The following is a 24,647-nucleotide window of genomic DNA, read 5'->3' on the forward strand; positions in this document are numbered from 1 at the left end:
ATACTGGTGTTTGTACAAAACTGAGGAGCATAAAACTAGATTTCATGAAAATACCGTTTTAAATAAACATTCCTATTTCTTTCAATCCGTCCCATCATGCAAAAGGGTATAGGAAACAACTAACTACATCCAAAGATAATCACCAACCATACCTCGACCCAGCCTCCTTCTTGTTCCTCTTTCCTGCCGCAAAACTCTCCTCCAGCGCCTCCTTCTGCGACGTCGCCGCTTGGACGAGCTGCCGCAGGGTGTGCTTCCCTGGCGCAATCGCGCGGACGGGGCGAGCCTTCAGCGCCGCCTCTGCCTCTGCCGCGTTGGCGATGAACTCCTTGTTCGCCTCGTACATGGCGTCGGTCTCAAATGTCAGGATGCGCGTATTGGCCGCGTCGGCGTTGCGGCCGAAGAGCTGCCGGCGCTCTGAGCGAGAGAGGTTGAGATCGCTGGCGACGGCGTCGAGAGTGGGCTGTGATGCAGATGAGCTTGCTGCTGCGGAGACAGCAGGTTGTGCTGATGCGGAAGCCTCCGTCTCGGGTTCAATGATAACTTGTTGCGCATCGGTATCGGCAGGCTCATCATCATCACGCCTGTAAAGGAGAGATTGGTACGGCCGCGCCGAGGGCTCCGGCTCTGGTCCCAGGGCAGGCGATGATGTCTCTGCGTCTCCACGGGAATAAGAGAAGAGACTAACTTTTGGCTTGGTTGGAGCGGCTGGGGCATCGTTCGTCTCAGCTGCCGCCGGCGCCGATTTTGATGATGCCGGTTCTTGCGTCGTTCCGTTGTCGACCTGTTGCGGCTTCGGCACGACCATCGCCGCTGATTTCTTCTTCTGCGGATTACGCGCCACAGATAGCGGCTTGAACATCATTGCGTTGCCTTTCTTCTCGTAGTTTTCTTCATTGAGCAGCTTCTCACCCTGGACTGTATCGGCTGCCCTGGGTGGAGGCCGCGAAATCTCGCTCGGGCCGGTGCTTTGCTGCTCATCACGCACCTCGGGACCATTCGTATCGCGCTGAAATCCCGGCGCTGCACCTGTCTTCAAACTAAAGGTCTTCCCCGAACTCGCTGCCGGTTGAGTGTTCGCCGTCCGTTTTGGCGGCGGGAGCATCGAATTGAAAGCGGACAATAAGCTTCCGTCGCCGTTCATCTTGGGCTTCTTCCTCGCGGGGCCTTCCTCCTCGCCATCCTCAGTCTCCGGCTTGATCTCCGGCAACGCGACGCGGAGCTTGCGAGGGTTTCCGCGGTCGACCAGGCTGGGAGCATTTGCGGCGGTAGATTTGGTCGGTTTACGTGCGAAGCTGAATTCTTCTCGGAGCGGTGTCGGCGCGCGTCCCACAATCTCAACCTGCTGATCTTCCACATCGGAGCCCTCCGAGTCGGAATACGAGACGAGGGCCATGGTGATCGGTACTATTGTCTGTTCTGAGCTCGCGCTGGCGGCGTTCACTGACGTCGATGGCATGCTGGTCTTGGCGGTTGCCACTGAAATCAGGCACTAATCCAGAATTGGCTTAGTGTTGATTTTGCGCACGGACCATAGGTTACCTACTATCTTATCGCAGAGAGTTGACAGTCATGTCTTTCGCAATTGCGGAAGTTCAGCGGTTCAGTTCAACCAGCAGCTGGGCAGCACCTACAATGCAGTGATCATGGAATCGACTCCTGCCCCGCAAGGGAGCAGCAGTACTACATGCGACCACGCCGCAACAGACGACCGCCGGGATTCAGAATGGGACGAGGCATACTCGAAATCCCGCCACGGGCGGTTTCGATTCAAGCGCCGGTCGCGACGGAGCGAGGATCCGGATGACGATCGACACCGACATCGACGCCGGCACCGAGATGGAGATGAGCATGACCACCACCGACACCACCACCGACGGAAGAAACGGCGGAAGAAGTCGCGGGACGAAGATGAAGGAACCAAAGAGCCCGACAACGATCCATACATGCCACCCCCGCTCTCCCCCAACACCGCCTTCCGCGAATCCCTATTCGATGCCCTCGCCGACGATGAAGGTGCCGCATTCTGGGAGGCCGTTTACGGACAGCCGATCCACACGTACGCCAAGGAAATTTCAGAGGAGGATGGCCGCGGCCCACTGGAGCGGATGACGGACGAAGAGTACGCGGCATACGTACGTGCACGGATGTGGGAGCGCACGCACGAAGGAATGATGGAAGCCCGAGAGAAACAGCGGGGGGAAAGGGAAAAAGAACAGGCGCGACAACGCGCGGCCGAAGCGGCGGAACGGGAACGCAGGGCGTTTGAGCGAGCGGTCGAGGAGAGTCTGCGCCGTGGGGAGGAACGGCGCCGTAGGAAGATGTGGGCGCGGGTATGGGAAGAGTATCTGCGGGCGTGGGAGGAGTTGAACGCGGCAGCCCAGCGAGGGGCTACCGGCGAGAACGCTCTCTCGTTCCGCAAACACGCGTTCTGGCCGGTGCAGTCCGGTAAACGACGGGATATTACCCGTGATGCTGTGCGCGAGTTTATGCAGCACGCGCCGGGGGTCAATGACGATTCCACGTCATCATCGTCATCGCTCGTGTCTGTTCTCAAAACCGAGCGCGTGCGCTGGCATCCCGATAAAATGGTGCACCGCTATGGCGCCCTCGGCCTGGCGGGTGACAAGGACCTGATCCGCAGCGTGACCGAGGTGTTTCAGATTGTGGATCACATGTGGAATGAAGAGAAGGATAAGGCTGGAAAGGCTCGTTGATTCATACGTGATACCCCATTGGTTGTTCTGTCGACGTTAGAGATATCCTACGAGGAACCGTGCATTGAATGGATAGAGAACGTTCATTGAGATATACACCTCGAAATACTTCGTCCTCACTCTCAATCAAAACCTCGACCCTCTCCGTTGCATCCGATACACTGTCCAGCCGACGTAGCCGCCGACAATCACCAAAAAGAACAGGAAGATCTTGAAGAGGAACCACCCCCATCCGCCGCTCTTCTTCGGCGGCAGCGGTCGGCCTCTGGCGGTCGGGGGCGCGCCGGCCGGCCGGCGCGAGCTGCTTCCGCCCGTGTCGTAGAGGTTGTGCGCCTTGACGGAGATGATGTCGTGGTAGTCGTGGACCTCGCCGGTCTCCGCAGAGAAGCCCAAGTAGGAGACAGGAGGGATAGCGAAGTTGGTTTCCGGCGCGGTTAAGGTGAAGCAGTTGGTCCAAGTGTCCTCGGATTTGTATTGCAGGTCAAGCGAGAGGGATTTGTCCTGGAAGTATGTAAGGCGGGCCTTGGTGGGAATCGATGCTCCTCGGAGTCCTCGCGCCTGGTGTCGATAGAAGGTTAGTTCTGAGACATACAGCTCGAAAGGGAGCTTGGGAACAATACAGAGCATCCAGCAAGCTCAGTCGCGCGCCCGTCATGCGCATGGTCGTAGCTGGTCTGACCATCGCCCAACATGGCCATGACGTACGGAAACGACGTCCCGGGGCGATTGTTCTTGTAGGTATCGATGAAAATCCCGAGGCCCTCAAATCGATCCGTCGAGCCGAAGACGGGGCCTTGGATGCCGCGCTGCTTCGTGAGCCAAATGGCCATGCCGTCGCCGTAGAGGTGACCTGAGCCATGGATCTTGAACTCGACTTCCACCTATGCCGAAATTAGGCTCCCGACGTTGAAGCAGATGTTCACGCAGACGCACCTCCCAGTGGCTGGCGGTCAATGGAACGCGGGAAAAGATCCAGCCTTGTTGCGACGGTTGGTCGGACGTGAGCCGGATGTACCTGGCACAGGTCAGACCGTTCCATACTCCTTCACTCGTACCACCAAGAAAAGCAGCACCTACTTATCTGTCCGAATCACGGTGTCGCCTCCAAAATCCCACCATCGGCTGTGCATGTCCGAGTCGAGGTACGGCTAAGATGGTCAAAAGAAGGCGCTCGCGCAAAATCAAGGGCAATCATACCGACTCAAGAGTATGGGTGCGCAGCTAAAAGACGTCAGTTGGTCCCCCACGCCGGAATCAAAGTCCCAGACTTACGGGCACTTTCCGAATATTCGGGTTATCCTGCGCTGTCTCTGCAGCAGAGACCGTAGACAACGAGAGAGAGAGGGCCGCAGCCCAGAATGTTTTGACTGGGAACCACATTGGAAACCCGACACTTAAATTCGTAGCACCAAACGACTGACGGCGAAAGAGAAGAAAATCAGAATAATTAGAAACCGAATGTAGCGAACGCTGGCCGGCGTCGTTGCGCGGTACTATTCAGCTGTTGTTGATGTCAGATGTAATCAAGCGACGGACTGGATACGGTAAAGACAAAATAGAAAACAATCAATGGCGTTGTCGAAATGAAAAACAAACGCAGAGCTTGTCACCAGGACGCACAGCAATGCCCTGCCATCACACCGTATGCAAGGAAAGAGAATGGCACAGATGTTGTGAGAACTAAAGCGAAGCAGCGCGAAGTGCAAGGTGTCTTCATAGATCGGCGATTGGACCCCAGACGCAGATGTAGTCTAAGCTACCCAAATGGGTAAAGTCTATGAGGAATACTAGCTTACCTAACTAAATGTGGCACAGCACAACACCAGCCACAGGTGGCAGAGATCTTCAAACGACCATCACGGTTCCGAATCGATAACACTCACATTTTCTTCTGGAGTCTATATATTGCGCCAGACGAGAAATTCAAAGAATACAAAAGAGGAGGAAAAGTCAAAATCAAAAATCACACCAATCATGGCCATTTTCTCCTCCTCCTCGTCGTCCACACCGGAGACATCGGACCAGCAATCCTCTGCCGAGATCAAGAATGCTCTGATCAAGCAAGTTCAGACCGAGGCCGCCGTAACGAATGCGCGGGCACTTGTCGCTGTACGATACAATTCCTTGTTGCAAGAGTCAAGCGCTCCGACAAACAATGCTGATCTAAATCTTCTTGTGTGCAACAGAAACTGAACGAGAACTGCTTCGACCGCTGCATCTCCACCCCCGGCAGCCGTCTTTCTCCGTCCGAGTCGACGTGTTTGTCGGCGTGCATGGAGAAGTACATCTCCATGTGGAATGCCACCAGCAAGGCCTACCTCAACCGGGTGACGGAAGAGCAGAAGAAATTGGGGGGTAACGCTGCATTCTAGAGCGTTGTCCGGATCATAATCATTATTCGAGTTGAAGATGGATGAATAGAGCCGGGGATATTGGAGATGGCGCTGGGTCCGTTGTCAAGGGATCCGTGTATTTTTACAAGTTTGCATGATTGTATGTGGCATTCAGGATCGGAACATTGTACCTGTAGGTACCAATTCTGCTGTTGACTCCAATTCATGTCCCATTAATCATATGCATAGATCAGATCCTAGATGTGTGCAACCAAAGGTAGTCATCAAACCACATCAATGATATCCTAAACCATTTGAGAACTTGAACCAAAAACCGGCGCCTAGAACTCGGAGAAGAGATGCGCGTATCTGCCCTTGTCAGCGAAACTCGCTCACTTTGCCCTGTCAGGAAAAGGGGAAAGAAACGTACGGATCTTCTCCCTGAACCCCGTATGCCTCCGTCTCTTCCGGATATTTATCGAACAGACTGGCATCACCCTGTCCAGGCCGAATCGGCGGCAAATACGGGGCTGCAATGTCCTTTCGCAGGAGCCGATCCCAGGTCACTTCGCTGAACCACGGATGGCGCTTGACGTCCTCGGACCCGCCGTGCAGGTTCCCCAGTCGCTTGGTCAGGTCCGGCGTGATCAATTGCGACAGGAGATCAACCGCGTCCGGGTGCATGTACTGCGGGTACTTGATCTTGCCGCGTAGGATGTTTTCATAGATTTTCACGGGCGACCCCGGGTCCCAGAACGGGGTGAATCCGCAGAGCATCTCGAAGATCAAAATTCCTAGAGACCACCTGGGATTGGTTGATTAGTTGGGCGTACGCAGTCATTGGGATCGGAGGAGCGCACCAATCAACCGACTTGTTGTACCCTTTGGAAGCCACCACCTCGGGGGCGAGATAGTCCGGCGTCCCGCACAGCGTCCAAGTGATGTCGGGAACTTCCTTCGCAAAACCAAAATCGGTGATCTTCAAGTGACCGTATCGATCCAGAAGGAGATTCTCTGGCTTCAAGTCCCGGTAGATGATATGTTGCGAATGCAAGTACTCCAAAGCGAGCGTGACTTCGGCAGCGTAGAATTTGGCGACAGCGTTGGGAAACCGCTGCCAGAAGTGAGCAACAATGCCACCAACCAATTTCAGGTGGGAGCAACCATACTTGCGACCTGCGAAGCAAACTAAACAATTCGCCACCCTCGACGAAGTCCATCACCATGTACAAGTTCTTCGAGTCCTGAAATGTACCCCATAGAGTTACCAGGAACGGATGCTTGACACGCTGAAGCATGCGCCGCTCATCATTGGTGTGCTCGACCTGCTTCATCTTGACGACCTGCGCCTTCTTCAACACCTTCATGGCGTAGAACCGGTTATTGTGTCTCGACTGCACCAGATGCACCCGGCCGAAACTGCCCGTGCCCAACGTCCGCTGCAGGATAAAGTCATCCAGCGAGTACTTGCCCTTGGTCTGCCGCACCTGCGTCTGTTGCTGGTACCGCAGCTCCTGCTCGGCCTTTGTGAGCTCCTTCTGCGGCTGCTGCTGCTGCTGTTGTTGTGTCTGCGGAGCGGTGACGGCGTTGTGCACGGTGCCTGCACCGGCACCAGCACCGAGATTCAACTGTGCATCGTAAGCCTGCGACGACTGCTCCGCCGCTGGGTTGGAGTGGTGAACGGGAGCAGCGGCAGCGGCAGCGACGGGGGGAGATTGGTGCGCGGGGTGCTGCGAGGCCGCAGAACTCATATGGTCCTCCGAGGGGACTGCGCGACTGCTTTCATCAGGGGCGGAGTGAGTTTTATCGTTGCTGTTCTCGTCAGCTTGATTCTGCTGCTCGGGATGGTGATCCTGCGGCGCGGCAACGGTCGGCGACGTCGGATGGTCCTTGCTCGAGCCGGTCGAGTGCGTTTTTCTCTTTCTCAGCAATCCCCCGAAGTGCGGCATGGAGAAAGCTCAGAGACGGGGAGGGCCGGAGTTTCAGACTTTCCGAAGAAAGTCTGAAAGGGGCACCCAAGAACAGGACCAAAAAGACAGCTCGAGAAGATAATACCGCACGCGAGATCGCGGCGCGAGGGAATACAGTCAGGCCTGGTAAGCGACAATCGCCGACGACGTCTTCTTCGTCTGCTCGTACATGGGAGCGCGAGGATCCGCGCGGGGGCGGATTCGTTAATCGTTACCGTTACCGGGGGGGTGTCCCTTTGGCGCGGCGGAGATCCTGGCAATGCTGACGTTTTATCGCCGGATAAGGGCGGCGGGGTTCAATTCAAAATCGATGCATATATTAGCGGTTGATCCAGATGAAGAATACTATACGAACAGAGGGGTGAAGATCAGCAATGACTCGAACAAGCTTCAATCGCCGAATAATGTATGTCAAGCTCAAGGACAGTCAGCGGAGATGACAAGGGCTGGGGGCCGTTCCAACGCGACCAAACAAAGGTACAAACAATAAGTAGGTAATCTTTCTACAGTATTCTTGGAGTCTTCAAATTGGTGGAGTCTCCTGATTCTCAGAGTCGCGCACGAATTGATTTTTGGAGGTCTCCTGATACAATTGCTCCTTGTCCTGTTGGAGATGCAGTTGTCCCGGTGATGACTGGCTGAAGTCATCGTGAGGGTTTAGTGCCTTGCTTCCTGGACGTCCAGGCACTAAGGCACCAATAGCGCACGTGATGCATAAATAGAAAAGGACGAAGACTTTTCATCCTTCAGTGATGTTGCAATGATTACACTACGGAGGAGAGGAGAGGGATGAAGAAGTATGTACTACTCGTAGTAATCCTGAAATGTCATACTCCCGCAGTTTAACCTACCTACTACCTAGACGCAGACCGCCACCGATAACCATGCATTCCCAACTTGAACCTCAAACGCCATATATATAACCCGTGCACCAGGACAAAATCTCGCCATCCTGCAAGAACTTGGCTACCTAGTTAATATACAAACCCGGCTCGACACTACACCCGGTAATGCTCCATATTCTTCTTGATCTCCTCCACGATCTCCGCGGCTTCAGCCTCGTTCCGCGCCTCAAAGTCGTACCGCTTCTGCTCATTCGCCTCCGAACCCCGCAGGACCACCACCCGGAAGGTCTTGGGATGGCGACGACTGACCTTGCTGCCGATGATGTCGTTGAAGCTGATCGACCTCGTTTTGCCGGAGCTGTCAAACATGCCTTTGCCGGAATCCCCCGGCATGATGTGCAGGTAGTCGTTGTCCAGAACGAGCACCTTGGGGTTTGATGTGGTAAATGACATGGACTGCTTGCGGTACACGTAGTAGCGCCGGTAGTAGCCCCCCAAAAAGTCCATCTTCTGTGTCTGCGCCAGGGGGTGCAGCATCCGCTGGCCCTTCTTCCCCTTTTTGGACGTCCCCTGGTGCGATTGGTCGATTTCAAGAGGCGCGTTCGGCGAAGCGCTCCCCGGCGAGCCTGTGATGGCTAGAGCCCCCGCCCCGAATCGACGGCGGATCACCACCAAGTCGCTGACTGTTCCCAGCGCTTCGACCGTGCGGTCAAGCGGCGCAATCGTATTCGATCCCATCACTTTAAGGAGGTACTGGCCCTTGTCGAGACCCCAGCGCTTGCACACCGAGTCGAGAATCTCCGCAATGTAGGTGTCCGTCGCGGTGTTGACGGTCGTCGTTTGACTGGCACCATCCGCGCTGACAAACCGCACTTTCAAAGTCTTGGAAACGCCGACTCGGGGAGTGGCATGATTAGCGGGAACCGCCGGTCGATCCGCAGGGGTCAAGGAGGCATCGTTAAGCGCCGAGGAGAATGGTTGTTGAAGGATCGGGTACACACGACTGGGAGCGGGTTTGGCCTGCTGCTGTTGCTGCCCTCCGCCAGTAGCAGAGTCGTTCGTAGACTCCAGGTTATACTTGGGATATAAACGGGCGTTCTCCTCGTACTCGGCTTGTGTTGCCGGAATCAAAGCAAATTCGTCATATTTCTTACCTCGAAAACGACCACGGACAGCCGCAGCTCGATTGTTGTTGGACGTGAAGTCGACCAGCGGCAGGTTCCGGCCCAGAGGGGGAAAGTCGTACTCTACCTCGCCATCGTCAACCATGCGCAGTGTCCAGTGATTGACGGTGTTTTTGCTCGGCTCGATAGCTGGCTTTCTTTCTAGCTTCATGTATCGCCACAGACTAAGCCCAATGGCTTCCGACACGGTAGCCAGGGTGAGGCGATCGTCATCCTTGAACTCCCGAAACATGGGAAGGTCAAATGGCTCGTCAGGTTTTTCCGACCAGGGCACATAGATTTTTATCTGGAGAGCCATATCCGAGTCGCCAGCCCAAAGAGGCGCGAATTTTTCCAGCGGGTGGCTGAGAACTTTGTTCTGCGCTTTGAGCTCTTTGGTTAACAGGCTGATGGGCTGCACGCTGCTGATCGGCCGCGGCGGTGGCAGATCCTGCAACGCCGGAGAGGCCGTCTTGAGCTTCTTCGGTGAAGCTTGGTGGGAACCGCCTGCGTTGGGCAGTTTGTGCGTCACTACGGGAGATGAATCCAAAGTCCCGTTCATGTCCACCTCCGCCAATAACGACGTTGACCCAGCAGTGGCGCCGAAATCTGACGACAGTACGGAGTCCGGTGACTCTGGAGCAAAGTCACCGTCTTGATCCTGATCGTTCTCCTCGGTGGGATTCAATTCGCCGGGCTCGTTGATATCTCCCGCATCCTCCAAATCGTGGGGCTCCTCAATGACCTGATGCTCGTTCGAGAACTGAATCTGGCGTTTCCTGAACGAACGGGCGTTCTCGTTCTCGGACATGTCGCTGCTCGTCAGAGTATCGCCCCTGGGCCGTTGATTAGTACTCTCCAGAACTCCGACCGAGCTTCTTCTGTATTGCTGATCCACTGATGGCGTCGTCACCGTCACTTCCGGCCCACCTCGGTCGCGAGAGCTTCGGATGGGTGACGATCCGGCCCGGGTTCGCACCGGCACCTTGGTGAACTTGATACTTTGCGCCTCTCTGGCTTTCGGTCAATATAGACAAGACACATGCCTCCGTACTGGACGCAGTCCACACTGACCTCCTGATATCCTCTTCCTCCTCACTTTCGTCACTCAGATCGCTACTGTCATCGTCCTCTGCCTCTCGCCTTTCTGGATCATTTTGCTGGCGCCCCCGTCGACGATTTTTCTTTGCGCCTCGTTTTCGGATACCGAATGCATATGTGCCGCCCCCACCTCCAGTCACCATACCACCCTCATCTTCCTCCCCGTCCTCCCCCGCACCAAGGCCCTCATTGTCACCCTCTCCGCGAGCCGCATGTCGCGCAAAGCGGTAATACTCCGAAGCAACTGTCGCTGTGGTCGGAATAGGCGGGGAATACGTGCGCTTGATCTGCGAGCCGCCGCCTTCATGGCCGGATCCCTGCAAGAGCGCGGGCGACCAGCCAGCGGCACGAAAGCCGGGGATGTTGAGGAGCGAGTTGTTGACATTGATCAGCCGGTCGCCGATGCCATCCTTGATGTTAGACAGGTAGGAAGTGCGTAACTGCCAGATGGTTAAACTGGGTATTGTTAGTTCCAATTGTTAGGTTCTTTCTAGATTCATGAGTGGGATGGGCATTACTCCTCGTTCTGGAGCAGCGACATCTCGCCTCTGCGCTGCGAATCTTCCACCGCCAGCCAAGGCGGGGGGAATTATTTCGGCTATCGAAGAAAGCGCTCGATGTTTTATCTAGGCCATCAAGAGCATAGTAACCGAGAAGCAGGTTGATGCGCAAGGGACCGTTGCGGGGACCTGCGATAGTCGCGAAGCGGGAGCGTTCTCTGAATCAGGACCAGCCTGTCACAGAAGAACAAGAGAAGAAAGCAAGTCGCTGCCACAGGTGGAGAGTCCGCTCAAGGAGACGAAGTTGAGTCCAGGACGAAATTAGCCTGGAACAGCATCACCTTTGAGCGACGAGACTCGACCGTCGTTCTTGAGAGTCGCAACGAGGATCAATCGATAAATAACTTAATACCAAATCGGGTAGTCTCTCTTATTGGGGAACTAACCGCTTTCAAAAACACACTTATCCTGATTTAGACTAGGCCTACTCGTACGAGTACGGAGTACGAGTAAACGGAACACATACGGAGTATAAATACAGTAAAACCTGGCTTTAACGAACCTCGAATTAACGAATTGGATGTAACGAACGATTTCGTCGTGCTGAATTGTTTGCCCATACAATTTGTTAACGAACAAACCTGGATTTAGCGAACTTCGTTATAGAAGGGTAAAGCCGATTACTACTCGTAAGCTGCAAGTGTTGGAAATTTAGGGAGTTACGTACGGTATTAAGTTAGGCGTTACTGGTTGGACACATGGTTTCATATGGGTCATGTGATACTCGCTCAAGGACAACGCATAAAAGGGGGTGTCCTGGTTTCAAAAAAAAAAAAAAAAAAACTTCGATACAGCACTATAGCACTATATACATTCTGCAAGCCACGATTAATCTGCAGTCGATTGATACCATTCGGGTCAATTAAGACCATTACACACATCATTCCGTTTCGACTCGTAGCTGTGGATTTCCAACAGCAAGCGAAACGCACCAAAGCGCACCAGAAGCCCACAACAATCGGTCAGTCTATCAATCTCATCCACATCTCGACTGCTCCGACAGGCTCCTCTTGTGGCACCCACACGTCATTCTCACAATCACAACTCTTCTTCTCTCAACTTAGCACGTGTACTTGTCACAATGGCTCGCCGAACTGCGATCCCGAACAATCAAAAGATCACCCTCCGGACTGAGCATCCTATCCGGCCACAGGCTTCCTACAAAGACCTCGCGGACTGGTTTCTCGAGAAATTTGGGCATCGTCCGGCGACCTCTTCTATTTCTGAGATTCTTTCGTCGAAATACGTACACCTCGACAGCGATGACCTCTCGGAGCACCAGAGAAACTAGAAGCGTCTCAGGAAGAATCAGTACCCGAACTAGAAGAGGCCCTCGCGCAATGGGTGCGCGCGGCGCAGGGTCGAACTCCAATTACGGGGGATGTCATTAAGCAGAAAGCAAGAGACTATTTCAAAGAGATTCCCGCTTGTCGGGGCAAGGACGAGCCAACCTTTAGCAACGGCTGGCTACAGGGATTCCAGCACCGAAAAGGAATTCGGTGCTTCAAGCAGCACGGCGAAGAAAGCAGTGTCCCTGAGACATCTGCTGAAGATATGGCAAAGGTTAGGGAGGCCCTTTAGTGGCTTTCAGCCGAAACATATTTTCAACTGCGATGAAACTTCGTTGTTCTGGCGTCAGATCCCGGACCGCAGCCTAGCAACTCGAAGCATTCCGGGAAGAAAGAAGGGCAAGTCGCGGATAACCGCACTCTTTTGTTGCAATACCGATGGATCGGAAAAAATGGACCCTGGTTCATTGGCCCGGCCAAAAACTCCCGGGCGTTCACAGGCATTCGCATTGAAAGCTATCGCGTGAAATGGCGAGCGAACAACAAAGCGTGGATGACGGCTCCTACTTTCGAGGAATGGTTGAAATGGTTTGATTCGTCCATGAGAGGACGAAAAGTTGCTCTCTTGATGGATAACTTCTCGGCCCACGAAGCAGCGATCCGGAATCTCAACGAGAACGGAACGCCCCTAAGGAATACTCTGGTCATTAATCTCCCACCGAATGCGACCAGTCGGTACCAACCTCTCGATCAAGGAATCATAAAAGCATGGAAAGCCCACTGGAAACGCCAATGGGTTCGCTTTCTTGTCGACGAATTCGACAACGGGCGCGATCCCATGAAGACGATGGATCTCTTGAAGGCAATCCAATGGGCATCCCAGGCGTGGCAAGTTGATGTTGGTGGGGACACGATCAGAAACTGCTTCCGGAAAGCGTTGTGGTCGGAAGACAATCAGCCAGAAAACGTCCAACCTCTCGTCGACGAGATCTCGGAAGCTCTTAGAGAGTTGGAACTTTCCTCAAAGATCGCGGAGCCGATGGATGTGGAGGCTTTTCTCGATCCATCTGATGAACTGGTGCGGGATAAGCTCGAGGACTTGGACGAGATGATTTTTACTGTATTTCTTATTTTCACCTCCTGGCGTCCCTGCAACAGCAAGCTGATCTCTCAGAGTACATACATCACTTTTTTCCCTCCCTATTTCGATATCTTATCTCGCTTCACACGATCGTTCGTGCTGCTTGCCTACATCTTCGCGATGGCCTCCCCTGTCGCTTCCAATTTCGAAAGTGATGCGCACACTGATTCGCTTCAGAATCAAGAGACTGCTTCCCAATTGGACATTGCGTCCGCGGAGAATTCAGAACTCGGTTCTGACGTTTCCTCGGTGCAGGAAATGTCCTCATCGGGAACTGATTCGAGCTCGGACATTGACTCACACTCGGACGATGCTTCGCCGTTTGACGCATTAGAAACGCGTTCGTGGTCCTCCTTCAATGATCTCTTCAAAGACATTAACGAAACCGCTCGCAAGATTGGGTTTTGCATCAGCAAAGAGCGAAGCTGCAATCCGGATCGGAACGGACAATACAGGCGGGTGAACTTGGAATGTGGTGAGGAGAAGAGCAAGCCCAGACAGTCCACTGGAAAGAGGGACGTGAGGTCGCGCGGGAAAGATTGTCCATAGAAGGCAAAGGCATATCTCCCACGGAAATCTCGCGTTTGGAAGTTTCAGGTCCGGTTTTCTGATCATTATCATGTATTTGATGAGAATGCGGCTTATTTTGCTGGGCGTCGACGACTTGGTCGATCCTCTGAGGTCATCAGTCCCGCCCTGCTGAACCTGGTGCCACGAGTTAAGTTCTCTACGGTTTCTTGTGCGCCTCAAAGGATTTGGATTGGAACCGACCTGCTTCGCGATGACAAAGACCCATCAGAAATCGCTGCCTTGGAATCTGACTGGCAATCTCGCGAGTCGCTTTTCCACTTGACTTTTCGTGAAAGCTGAGCCACTTGGCATGCCTGCCCCTTGTGCCTGAATGAAATGATCCTCTCCGTGCATCTGCCTCACTCCGTTCCACTTGGAGGGGTCCTTCACGACCGTTTCCCTCTTCACCACGAGTGGCCTCTTGCTCTGGGATTCCGGATTCCCCACATTCAGGCCCTGGATTTCCAGTTCTCCTGCATCCTTGTTTATGGATTTAAACACACCGTTGCTCATCCGGACTCGCTCACATTCCACGCCGGAACGACAGGTATGGCCTCGAATACCTAACCAGGGTAGAAGCTACGGGGTACAATGAAGACCCCTCATCTTTCATTCCCTACGCCCCCCAAACCCTGGTAGACGGAGGAGTTCCGTCCCTTCTCCCTGACAAGGGACATGGGAAGCCTGACAATCGAGCCCTTGTTCCGGTCCGTGCTTCGGCGCCATGGCCTCCCATATCTCCAGCTCTATAATGTCGTAAGGAGGTTTTCGCGGCAGGCAACACGTACCCGTTTGGCAGCAATGCGCTGGAAACCCTGGCGCTCGATCCGGAGCTCGTCAAAAATTGGCAGGATGTCGGCCGTGCTACGAGCCACTCCCCGGAGACGCTTTTGCGGGCGTACGTCCACTCAAAAAAGAACCGGTGCCATGAAGCCCTACGGGCGCATACACGTAGCTCCTTCGGCGTGCGAGAGGAGTATCGGGTCAGCCGGTCCCTCTTCTTTGCTGTGGATGAGGAAACGAAGCGCCGATTTCACCGGTCATTTCAAAGGCCCTTTCTACGGCGGGGACTCGACCTCCCCACGTTTCGAACGCCTCTTATACTCGATTGGATGCGGTGGAACGTGAATCGGCTTTGTGTTGGCTTTGAGCTGACATACACGATCCGACCGCGTGGAAGCGTTAATTGGGAACACAGCAGGGTCATGATGAGATTCCTGCGATGCCTCATCTACACGTACGATGGGCAGGGACGGCACCCGCGGCAGGTACCGGGCTATGGATAGACCGGCGCGAGAAGATCAACTTGTCCAGGAAGGGATGGGAATGGGAGACACGGTGGAGATGTACGTGCCTCGCCCAATGGGTATCCCGAGCAATGTGACTCCGACTTCACGAACAGCCACAATGTACAACTGTTTCCGGAAAAAGGCACTGGTCGAGTCGAACCGGAGCACCCAACTCCACCGCCATCACCAGAAATCCTGGACAGACTACGGAAGCCTGACTACTGGTCGACGAAACAACAAACGGGAAGTCTGAGAACGGAAACCTTCGTGATGAGGGCTTGCGACGCGGATAGTCCCTGCCCTACGAGCGAAACTTATGCTCTCGCTCTAGATTCGCAGTCGAGACTTGACATTCTCAACGGTTCGGAGGTATTGGCCCCAGGCCGTGGTGTTTTGGATATCGATGGATCGGCGGCGAATCGATCGAGCACTGGGAGTACACGCCTCCATGGCCTGGCCCGGAATGGTCCCAGCAGCGGTATCCAGATCATGACCTTCACCAAGGCGCTCTGCCGCTGACAGCTCTTCGGTGACTTGTACGCGGTAAAGTTGGCCTGCGGATGACCGCAGAAGTGACACATACTATACTGTAGTTTCTTGTTGTAGGGCGTACTCTGCTGAAAGCTTCTAATTCCTCTGCTTTCACACGTAGGACTCCGTGAAAACTGAAAGCTCTTGAGGAAAGAAAAACTTGGAGAACTGTGTGCTTGGAGTTGCCCGCAGAGCTGTTGTATTTCCCTCGGAGTGCCAGGATGTACGGTTTGGAGTCTAGCACTCATCCGGCTTCGTCTCATGGATATATACCTACTAGGTAGATGTAATGTGCGTTGCCAACAAACTGAGGTATCATTCTCATTGACAAAGAAACAACGGGAAATACTATATTCGAATCACTGGCAGGTCCCATGACATGTTGGAACCTCTGGGACAAGTATCAAGTGGCTCCATTAGCAACATACCTAGGCAGTATCCTCGGGCCTATTAGTCCGAATATGCCAACGGTCGCGGCCGAGGAAGAAAGAGAGATGGGGTCGCAAACCAAACTCCGGTTCCTCCCCGACGATTCAGGACGAGAATTGAGCGGCAACAACCATGCTATGGAACGTGAAGTCGTGAACAAAACGATGGACTCAGCCGGGAACCCATAGACACGAGTCGCGAGGTCGAACTTTCGTCTACATTCTTCAACCCTGGACATCTCCCACACCTGGGTGCTCGACTCTGACGGAGCCATCAATACACCTCACCACCATGTTAATACTTATCTCCATTCAAACCACAGTCAATAGGTAATGAAGCGGAATGAGAGGATACATGCATCAGGAGTAGCTTGAAGAGGCCTCCTTCGCACAGGAAATCAAAAACAAGAAGTGCAGCAATCTCAATGTTCTGGTTCTAACATCCAAATAGCAATCCTCAACTGGTCTGAATTATGGAAGTTTGAAGACGAGCAGGTTTAGTGCAGCGGTCCAATCAGCAGCCAGTGATCATGTGATTCAGAAAACTTTGGGTTCCACTGCCGAGCCTAGCTAACTTGATTTGGTTAGCTTCGCCAGGCGGTGGGACTGGGAGAGGCCGCATTTGGCTTGCTGCTGGACGGAGAAAAGTAGGTGAAAATTGCAAAAAACAACAAGAAATAAAAATAAAAAATTCGGCCAGCACACATTTTCCGTTTGCCTGACCTCGATGTTCTCGAACATTTTCACAAAGGCCAAAGGTTTATTCGGTAGCCAGGAACCCGAGTCTACCGAAGACGAAGCCATTTCATCGGAGAATCGCGATCAGAATCAGCAGCAGAAGAAGAACATGGCCGTCGCGACAAGGCGATCAAGACGATTGGCCGGCGAGCCGTCGCCGGAAGTCAGTGATATTGACATGTTGACCCCAAGAAGAAGAACCCGATTAGCGGCAAATAATGGGGAAGGCCAGGCGAAAAAGCGACGGAAAACGGAAAAGACCGATGAGTCCTCTGAGGAGAGCAGCCCAGCCGCCGTTGTCCAGGTACCGGAGACGCAGATCGCCAATGGGCAGAGTTCGCTCGAGGTGATTGAGGAATCAGCCGCAGAGATGCAGGAGGTTGTGGAGGAAACTCCGGCGCCAGCTGAGATCCCCGAAACCCAGATTCAGACCGAGACTCAGACTCAGGATGCTGAGTCTGAATCTCCAGAGGAAACACGGCAGGAGCCGGTGTCCACTGGGAGTCACATTCGATTCAATAGCGAAGAGCCTGCGCCTGTCCCGGTTATCGAGCATATACGAGAGACGCAGGTCAAGCAGGATGCCGAGTCGGAGAGCGAAGATGACGATGAGGCACCAGAAGCCATCGATAATTCGGCGCAATTGCTGGCACTGAAGGCAGAGGCGCAACGACAGGAAGAGGCACGAAGAAAGTAAGACGGATCGGTTTCTCTATCCAAGCGTAACCCCCCCGCTAACGAGCTTTTAGGGAGGAGCAAGCCAAAAAGGAAAAACGAAGACAATTGGACGAGCTCCGCAAGCAGCAAGCCCGCGCAGCTGGAAAGTCCAAAAGCCAGCAATCGGCAACAACGCCATCACTGGAAAATGGTGCATATCAGGACGACGAGGTTTCAGAGAGCACCGCAACGCTACAAGGCTCTGTGGCCAAGGAAAGTGGCCGTCGGGCCCTGCCGGCACTGTTGCCGGACGAGATCCTGAACGCTGTTCCCGCCGACCGACTACCAACACCACCACCGGACATGCTGCGCAAGCACTCGAAACGACATCGGTTTTTTGACGAAGAAGAGAAGCCGCCCAAGGACATTCGCCGCGGAGATATTACGATCCGAGTGTTGGATGACAAGACGACCAAGACTACGCTGGCACCCAAGTCGTCCAAACAAGGGCAGAAGCTGCGTGAGGCATGGATCGCGGGCAGGCGAAATCCTAAGCCATTGCCGGGACTGAAGCGGGTGCCGGGCGGGAAAAAGGGGTTTGTTCGGCGATGAACATACTGTCAGCAGGCTGGCATGTTGATATGAATATGTAAGCTCGTAGATCGAGTGTGTATAATCGCAAGATATTGGGTTGGGAGCAAATGTCGTCAACACATGATGGAATTGAATGTAGATCCAAAATCTGATAAGATTAGATCGACGTGCGGAGCCTCCGTCCATCACATGCTGCCCCAACTCCGCCAACTACGGGAAGTCTCTTTTGACCGACTGAATCACACCAATTCTCCCACCCGCGGCCATGACGACCAGCGAGACGTCCCCTTTGTTACCGCAATACCAGCACCCCAGCACCAGCGGCACATCAACGACGTCACGGGCGGAGCGGGCCAACCGAACCGTAACCTTCAACCCGCTCGCGACAGTCACCACGTACAACACCAGCCCGAGCTCGTCGCCGCCGCTGACCGATCAACGAAGGGGTTTTGGGAACAGTATCCGCCCGACTCCGCACCAGGATGCGTCCGCGAAAAGCTATCTCTCCGCGCCGGCGGGCACCGGTCTGTCGACGTCACAGCCGATGCTCTCTGCGTTGAACAGCAGACTTCGCCGAAGGAATAGCTACGGTGCTCCGTTAGATGGGGCCGGCCACCGAGGAGGAGGGGGACTCACTGCCGGCACATTATCGAAAGCAACAACAGCTACACAACCATCGGCCAAGATTGGGCCCCAGCGGACGACCAAGAACACGCAAAAGCTCAAGCTCCTTCCGGACCTGGTGCGGGGCGAGGGCGAGGAAGACGAGACAGCGTACTACGACGACGACGCCGGGTTCTCGCGCGACGTATACTCGCAGCTGACACGCATCAAGGAGCCGTCGGCTCGGCGGGACGCTGCGCGGCTGGGCAAGGCCGACCGGGATCGCCTGCCCCGGGTGACAGCATACTGTACGGCGAGCTCGTACCGGCTGGACGGTGTGATCAAGTTCCTCAAATCGCGAGCGAAGACGCGCGGGGCGAGTCCGAAGTTGTTTGACGAGTGTGTGTACTCGCCGTTCGACTATGATTATGAAGCGAAGCAGGCGCGGCAGCAGGCACAGGAGCAGCAGGAGGAGGAGGAACAACAAGAACAGCCATCACAACATGATGCGCAGGGTGATTCTTTGCAGAGTAGCGAGCCGCTTCCACAGCCGACAGCTGGAAGCGAGCGCAGATTCTCCGACAGTGTAGTGGAAACGGGCGAGGAAAGACGCAGCCGAACAGAAGACCTGATCGATCTCCAAGAGAACGGCAAAACATCATCAGAAGCCGCGGCGACGAGCGAGCAACCTTCAAGCTCATCCAACGAACCTGCCGCTGTGGCGACCTCCGGTGACAATGATGACGACGACGACATCAACCGCCTCGACACCACCGTGCACACGCCCGAAATCTTCATCTTCGACTACGGCACCGTCGTGATCTGGGGGATGACACCCGCTCAAGAAGCGCGGTTCCTGGCCGACGTATCCAAGTTCGCCCTCTCCGCGCTGCGCCCGGAAGACACGCAAGTCGAGAACTTCAACTTCTACTACGCGCGGGACTACCAGGCGCGCATCTACAACGACTTCATCTCCCTGCGTGAGCCACGCAACTACATGATCAAGCTGGCTATCTCGCATGCGCTGTCGCAGTCCGTCAAGACCTCACTCTTCGAGGATCTTGTCTCGGAAACCATTGCGGCGACGGCGCCGCTTCCTGCGCAGATCGCCAAAACGGGCAGCGTCAACATGTCCCGGAGGCAGATCAACATGCAGATCGGCGAGCTGTTCATCCTGCGCATCAACATCCATCTGCAGGGATCCGTCCTGGATAGCCCCGAGCTGATGTGGGCGGAACCGCAACTCGACCCTGTCTATCAAGCTGTTCGGACATATCTCGAGATGGATCAGCGAGTCGGTCTGCTCACGGAGCGGCTCGATGTGATTGCGGATCTGTTGGCGGTGCTCAAGGACCAGTTGAGTCATCGGCATGGGGAGTATTTGGAGTGGATTGGTAGGTCTCTTCCCCTCTGCACTACCTGGTTCGTAGCCTGATTCTCTTTCAGTGATTATCCTGATTGCAGCGGAGATTCTTGTCGCCGCGATCAATATCGTTGTGGATTTATATGCCGGCGTTGGATAGATGGAGGTCATGGCCTGTAAATCTGTACGATAATAGCATGTAATAGCATATCAACGAGGTTACCTCGAGTATATGCCAGATTGAACCCTTTCCCCGAGAGTGGAATCATAGACGATGATCATCACCAGACAGAACATCATCTAATAATCAAGCATAGAATCCCATAGAGTACAATACTCGAACTCGATTATAATGGATAGGATAAAAATCCCCGTTCAAAACGCCAATCCAACCCATCCCATTATTCCCACTCCAAAGGTAGAAATAACAAACACAGTCCAAGGACCTCGCCGTCACTGGATCACTGCCCTTGATTATCGCTGGTACTTTCCTGGGCGCGGGATGATGACGGCTCGTTGTTCTCCACAGCTGTCGCGCTGTCTTTCGTGCCGGTCGGCTGGTGGTCTCCTCCATCGCCGCCGTCGCCGCCGGCACCGGAGCCGGCGCCTTCGTGGTCGTCACCGGGCAGGTTGGACTTGCGACTGCGTTTGGAGCGGAGGGGTCGTTCCTGGGGCTACGTTCGTCAGTGCCAATTGCTCACGATTCCATAGATCTCTAGAGAGGATTGATCTTACCGTCGGCGGCATCTCCTCCGAGCTCCCTTCGGTCTCATCATCTAAAACCCCCAACTCACTAGCATTCAACCCATTCCCCAATGACCGCTGCTCGCCGCGGCGAGCGGCCCCGCTCACCCCATTCTCCTTCTCCTTATTATTATGATGCAACTCCTCCTCCTCCTCCGCCTCCTCCTCCATACTTTCCCCCAGCACCGCCCTCGCCCTAGCCCTCACCTCCGCCAGACCCTCCCCTGCCTTTGTATTCCCACCAGCCTCAAGCTCCTCCACCATACCTGTAACTTTGGCCAAATGCTCCAGCAAAATACACGTCTCCAGACGCATCTTCCGCACGTACTGCCACCCGCGCTCGTTGCGACGCCGTAGGTTCGCGTTCTCCGTCTCGATCTCATTGAGGCGTTTCTTCATCTGGATGCATTTGCGCTTGTAGGCGGCTTCGACGCTGGGAGGGTTCGGCGGCGGGGCTTTGATCGGGGATAGGGGCCGTTTGGTGCCTGCGCCTGTGGAGGATGATGCTGTGGGGTGTTGTGCCGGATGATGGCCGCCGCTGCTGTTGTGATGGTGGGTATTCATGGTTGTGATGGGTTGCGTTTGATGGTGGTGATGATGTGTTGTTGTTCTCCGTTTCGGGACCAAAGCGGAGCAATCTAATTTCACTGTTGGCACTTCGGTGAACTGCTTTCTTCTTGTTCAAGCGTAACAAAGTGAAAGGCGTCGGTACCGACTCCCCTAGGTGTTATGATGGGGAATCGACCGGTAATCAATGGACTGCTGATCATCAGCTATCGTCAATGACCTCAAAAAAACATCCGGGTTATCTTACGGTGCGTGATATTCTCCGGAGGAAGCTCATTCACATTGCTCAATGAACTTGAAGCGGGTGGTGAGGTCTGCAAGGCTGATCACGTGATATCATTCAGCATGGTGATTACCAAATCAGTACCCTAACCCTAACCCTACGATGTTGCGCCGATCTCGCGACCGACCAGCATCATGAACTGCAAGAACAAGTACTCGTACATAGGCCGAATGAATGAAGTATCCAAGTAGATTGTAGAGATGATACCAACCAACACCGGCCACAAAAGAACAGCCCATCGAGACAGGCGTCTAGCTCTCAAAACATGACAGCGACCAAGATGCAAAACGAGTATCCAACCATAGATCACAAAAATATCGGAGATTCATATCAGTCATTATCAAGTTCCAAGCCGATCATAAACAACACCGGGTTGTGTATGGTATCACCGTGCATCCGGCATGGCGTGGTCGTGGTCCAGCGACATGGACGGCGGCGCATCCGGCATGTCACCGACATCATCGGCATGCGCGAAACTGCTCGAGACAAGGCCCGGCGTGCTGGAGGTGCTCTCGACCGCATGATTCTCGTCCTCATGATCGTCCTCGTAAAGATCCTCTTGCGGCGGTGAGAAGGACCAAACCTGTACAAGACACAGTCAACTTCAATTTCGAAATCAAACGATGCAGGGCGGATACGTACCTCCATCACGGTCCGCCCCGCCCGATTCGCCATAATCACAGCCTTCTCCTCCTCAAAGGCCACGCGCCAGACCGCCTCCGATGGCTCCGACAGCTCGCTCAGCTGCTGTCCCGTGCGCAGGTCCCAGACCTTGACGCGCCCGTCGCTACCGCCGCTGACGATGCGCGTGTTATCGAACTGCAGGCTGGTCACACTGTTGTCATGCGCGGCGAGGCGGTGGATCGGGCGCATCTGCGTCAGGGACCACACTCGGACGGACCCATCGGACCCGCCGGTCACCAGAGTATCGCCGCGCATCTGGAGCTGCCCAACCAGGGAAGTGTGTCCCTGCAGAATGGCATGGCACTGGCCCGTGTGCGGATCCCAGATACGCACGCTGGTGTCGAGACTGCCCGTGGCAACTCGTTTCCCGTCAAAGGCGATGGCGTAGATCTGGCTGAAATGCCCCGACAGCGTCCGCAGGCAACACGCCTGCGAGATGCTCCAGACCCTGGCATGTGTATCATAGCTGCCAGACACAATTATGTCACCATGGATAGCCAGACACCGCACGCTAGCCTGGTGGCCAGTCAGAATCCCCCGGCAGGTGCCGGTGACAAGATCCCAGATTCGCAACGTCGTATCCCGCGAGCCGGAAATGGCCGTGTTTCGATCGGCCATCTTCAGACATCGCACCGTAGAATTGTGGCCACGCAGTCGATGCAGGCATTTCCTGGGACGACCACGTCAGCATGTGGCCCTCCTCGCCGCGTTCCGATAATCGAATCTCTACTCACCCCGTAGCCATGTTCCACACTCGCACCTCCCGGTCACAACCGCCGCTGACCAGCAGGTCGTCCCACGGTACCATGGCCCACACGCCCATGACATGGCCCTCCAACGTCCGCTGGTTGCCGCCGTTGGTATCGTAGACATGGATCTTGGCATTGTCGAGCGCGACCACAATGTATTTACGGGTCAGGTGCAGACTCGTTACGACGCCCTGATCAGGGGTCACATGCTGTTGGATGCGTCGTCCACCTTTCCGCCATGCGGACTCGATCAGATACTTGCGCTTAAAGTGTGTTCGATACGATGATGGCTGGCTTCGCCGCGGTCGCGACGAGCTGGACGAGTCCATCCACGTGCCCGCGGTACTGCTCGTGAGCGAAGACATGGATTTTCTCCGGGCACCGAGGTGCGATGAACTAGAGGATTGGGGTCTACTCGGCGCATCGAAGTAGTCGCTCTCGTCATCTGTGGACCGCCGGCATGCATAGGCATGCTTCTCGCACAAATGTTTCCAGGTAATATCGTCGCGCAGGAGTTCCTTCCACCGTTTCGACACCTGGGCAGCTCTCGCCAGTGTTTTGGGGTCATCTATGAAAGAGAGAACCTAACAGATGGAGAATTAGCCTCATCGATCCGCAAGCCGGTGTCAAAAAAGCGCTCACTCGTAAACACAGCTCTGTAGGGAGCGTCTGAAACGGGTCCTTGCGCAGCCGAGGGCTGACGAAACTCGAGACAAAACTTAGTTGCTGGTTATCGCAGAGATTGAGGATGTCAACCAGAAACCGCTGCTTCTCCGCATTGGATAGCGAGCTGAAGCGGATCTTTGCATTTGTCAGCACATCATCCTCCTCGTCCACCGACTGCCAGCTGGTCGGCCGGTGATGCGGCGTCGGGCTCGGGGCCGGCGTCGGCGGCGATGTGGGCGCCGAGGGCAGCAGGCCCGAGGGTAGCGGCGAGGCGGATTTGCTTGGGGTCGGCAACGGCTGTGGATGGGAGGCAGCGACGGCCTTGCCTCCGGGCAGGCGCCACGACTGCACCGAATCCAGCGGCTCGGGCGCACTACTCCGAGGCGAAGCGCTGCCGTCGTTGTTGTTGGGGCGGCTGTCTGCCAGCGGCGCTGGACGCTGGCTCAGGGAGCGCGGCGGTGTGTACCGCGCAGCCATGGACGCAGGGACTTTGGATTGTTCCTCCTGAAGCGCGCAGATATCACGTCCCACCGCAGGGCCCGGTCCGATCCCAGTCTCTGAAGGTGTAGTACCCCAGACATCCACGGCAGGTTTTATTTTTTTTTTTTTGGCTCGGTTCGTCGCTGGTCGAGGACGAACTGAGAGGGTTCAAGTTGTCAAGGCGGAATGGGGTCGGGCGAGAAATACAGCCGGGCAGCAAGCGAGTCAGGAACAGAGAACCGAAGGGCAGAACCCAGTAATCTCGAAGGAGCGAGCACTTTAAGAAAGCAGATCGAGGGGTCAGAAAAAAAGACTGGAGGATCGACAATTCGCACGGTTGCTCGGCGTCAGCCGTCACTCGTCAGCAGCCCTGGTGGAGAAAAGGAGAACCGCCAAGCGACGACGGCGACAGGGTCCAACGGGGAGTCGTTCAGGGGCGCCAATCTACCTTCGATCAGACCCTACAATCGTTCAGTTCGAATTAACCGGATGAGATAGAGAATATCGCGGTTTGTGCGTGCCCAAACCAAACGATGGCTGGCCTTTTTTCCCGCTTAACCATCTCCATCAATCTGCCAGCAC

General features: G+C 54.8%; 13 protein-coding genes across 13 annotated transcripts; 6 read left to right on the top strand and 7 right to left on the bottom strand.

Moving 5' to 3' along the window:
* Window positions 1–139: 139 nt before the first annotated feature.
* VTN31DRAFT_7071 (uncharacterized protein) lies at window positions 140–1,396 on the bottom strand (the record flags this gene model as incomplete). The annotated part of the gene is made up of 1 exon (XM_069407752.1): window positions 140–1,396. The coding sequence occupies one exon, from the start codon at window positions 1,394–1,396 to the stop codon at window positions 140–142; it is 1,257 nt and encodes a 418-aa protein (XP_069258374.1).
* Window positions 1,397–1,646: 250 nt separating this feature from the next.
* VTN31DRAFT_7072 (uncharacterized protein) lies at window positions 1,647–2,717 on the top strand (the record flags this gene model as incomplete). Its single annotated transcript, XM_069407753.1, has 1 exon — window positions 1,647–2,717. One exon carries the CDS (start codon window positions 1,647–1,649, stop codon window positions 2,715–2,717), a length of 1,071 nt encoding a protein of 356 aa, XP_069258375.1.
* A 126-nt stretch (window positions 2,718–2,843) lies between these two features.
* Window positions 2,844–4,097, bottom strand: VTN31DRAFT_7073 (uncharacterized protein; the record flags this gene model as incomplete). The annotated part of the gene is made up of 6 exons (XM_069407754.1): window positions 2,844–3,275; window positions 3,338–3,598; window positions 3,651–3,732; window positions 3,795–3,865; window positions 3,915–3,938; window positions 3,990–4,097. 6 exons carry the CDS (start codon window positions 4,095–4,097, stop codon window positions 2,844–2,846), a joined length of 978 nt encoding a protein of 325 aa, XP_069258376.1.
* A 594-nt stretch (window positions 4,098–4,691) lies between these two features.
* VTN31DRAFT_7074 (uncharacterized protein) lies at window positions 4,692–5,089 on the top strand (the record flags this gene model as incomplete). Its single annotated transcript, XM_069407755.1, has 2 exons — window positions 4,692–4,826; window positions 4,904–5,089. 2 exons carry the CDS (start codon window positions 4,692–4,694, stop codon window positions 5,087–5,089), a joined length of 321 nt encoding a protein of 106 aa, XP_069258377.1.
* A 302-nt stretch (window positions 5,090–5,391) lies between these two features.
* Window positions 5,392–6,999, bottom strand: VTN31DRAFT_7075 (uncharacterized protein; the record flags this gene model as incomplete). Its single annotated transcript, XM_069407756.1, has 4 exons — window positions 5,392–5,419; window positions 5,481–5,855; window positions 5,911–6,164; window positions 6,220–6,999. 4 exons carry the CDS (start codon window positions 6,997–6,999, stop codon window positions 5,392–5,394), a joined length of 1,437 nt encoding a protein of 478 aa, XP_069258378.1.
* A 1,019-nt stretch (window positions 7,000–8,018) lies between these two features.
* Window positions 8,019–10,670, bottom strand: VTN31DRAFT_7076 (uncharacterized protein; the record flags this gene model as incomplete). The annotated part of the gene is made up of 3 exons (XM_069407757.1): window positions 8,019–10,041; window positions 10,103–10,585; window positions 10,648–10,670. 3 exons carry the CDS (start codon window positions 10,668–10,670, stop codon window positions 8,019–8,021), a joined length of 2,529 nt encoding a protein of 842 aa, XP_069258379.1.
* A 1,861-nt stretch (window positions 10,671–12,531) lies between these two features.
* On the top strand, window positions 12,532–13,668 carry VTN31DRAFT_7077 (uncharacterized protein; the record flags this gene model as incomplete). Its single annotated transcript, XM_069407758.1, has 1 exon — window positions 12,532–13,668. One exon carries the CDS (start codon window positions 12,532–12,534, stop codon window positions 13,666–13,668), a length of 1,137 nt encoding a protein of 378 aa, XP_069258380.1.
* A 696-nt stretch (window positions 13,669–14,364) lies between these two features.
* Window positions 14,365–14,817, top strand: VTN31DRAFT_7078 (uncharacterized protein; the record flags this gene model as incomplete). Its single annotated transcript, XM_069407759.1, has 1 exon — window positions 14,365–14,817. One exon carries the CDS (start codon window positions 14,365–14,367, stop codon window positions 14,815–14,817), a length of 453 nt encoding a protein of 150 aa, XP_069258381.1.
* Window positions 14,818–15,292: 475 nt separating this feature from the next.
* On the bottom strand, window positions 15,293–15,757 carry VTN31DRAFT_7079 (uncharacterized protein; the record flags this gene model as incomplete). The annotated part of the gene is made up of 1 exon (XM_069407760.1): window positions 15,293–15,757. The coding sequence occupies one exon, from the start codon at window positions 15,755–15,757 to the stop codon at window positions 15,293–15,295; it is 465 nt and encodes a 154-aa protein (XP_069258382.1).
* A 907-nt stretch (window positions 15,758–16,664) lies between these two features.
* VTN31DRAFT_7080 (uncharacterized protein) lies at window positions 16,665–17,944 on the top strand (the record flags this gene model as incomplete). The annotated part of the gene is made up of 2 exons (XM_069407762.1): window positions 16,665–17,368; window positions 17,425–17,944. 2 exons carry the CDS (start codon window positions 16,665–16,667, stop codon window positions 17,942–17,944), a joined length of 1,224 nt encoding a protein of 407 aa, XP_069258383.1.
* A 247-nt stretch (window positions 17,945–18,191) lies between these two features.
* VTN31DRAFT_7081 (uncharacterized protein) lies at window positions 18,192–20,052 on the top strand (the record flags this gene model as incomplete). The annotated part of the gene is made up of 2 exons (XM_069407763.1): window positions 18,192–19,923; window positions 19,976–20,052. 2 exons carry the CDS (start codon window positions 18,192–18,194, stop codon window positions 20,050–20,052), a joined length of 1,809 nt encoding a protein of 602 aa, XP_069258384.1.
* Window positions 20,053–20,353: 301 nt separating this feature from the next.
* Window positions 20,354–21,200, bottom strand: VTN31DRAFT_7082 (uncharacterized protein; the record flags this gene model as incomplete). Its single annotated transcript, XM_069407764.1, has 2 exons — window positions 20,354–20,566; window positions 20,628–21,200. The coding sequence occupies 2 exons, from the start codon at window positions 21,198–21,200 to the stop codon at window positions 20,354–20,356; spliced, it is 786 nt and encodes a 261-aa protein (XP_069258385.1).
* A 671-nt stretch (window positions 21,201–21,871) lies between these two features.
* On the bottom strand, window positions 21,872–24,062 carry VTN31DRAFT_7083 (uncharacterized protein; the record flags this gene model as incomplete). Its single annotated transcript, XM_069407765.1, has 4 exons — window positions 21,872–22,069; window positions 22,129–22,840; window positions 22,905–23,503; window positions 23,562–24,062. 4 exons carry the CDS (start codon window positions 24,060–24,062, stop codon window positions 21,872–21,874), a joined length of 2,010 nt encoding a protein of 669 aa, XP_069258386.1.
* Window positions 24,063–24,647: the final 585 nt, after the last annotated feature.

Source organism: Thermomyces dupontii (assembly GCF_041956625.1).
Source record: "Thermomyces dupontii strain NRRL 2155 unplaced genomic scaffold VTN31scaffold_8, whole genome shotgun sequence".
In the NCBI taxonomy this organism is placed as follows: Eukaryota; Fungi; Ascomycota; class Eurotiomycetes; order Eurotiales; family Trichocomaceae; genus Thermomyces; species Thermomyces dupontii.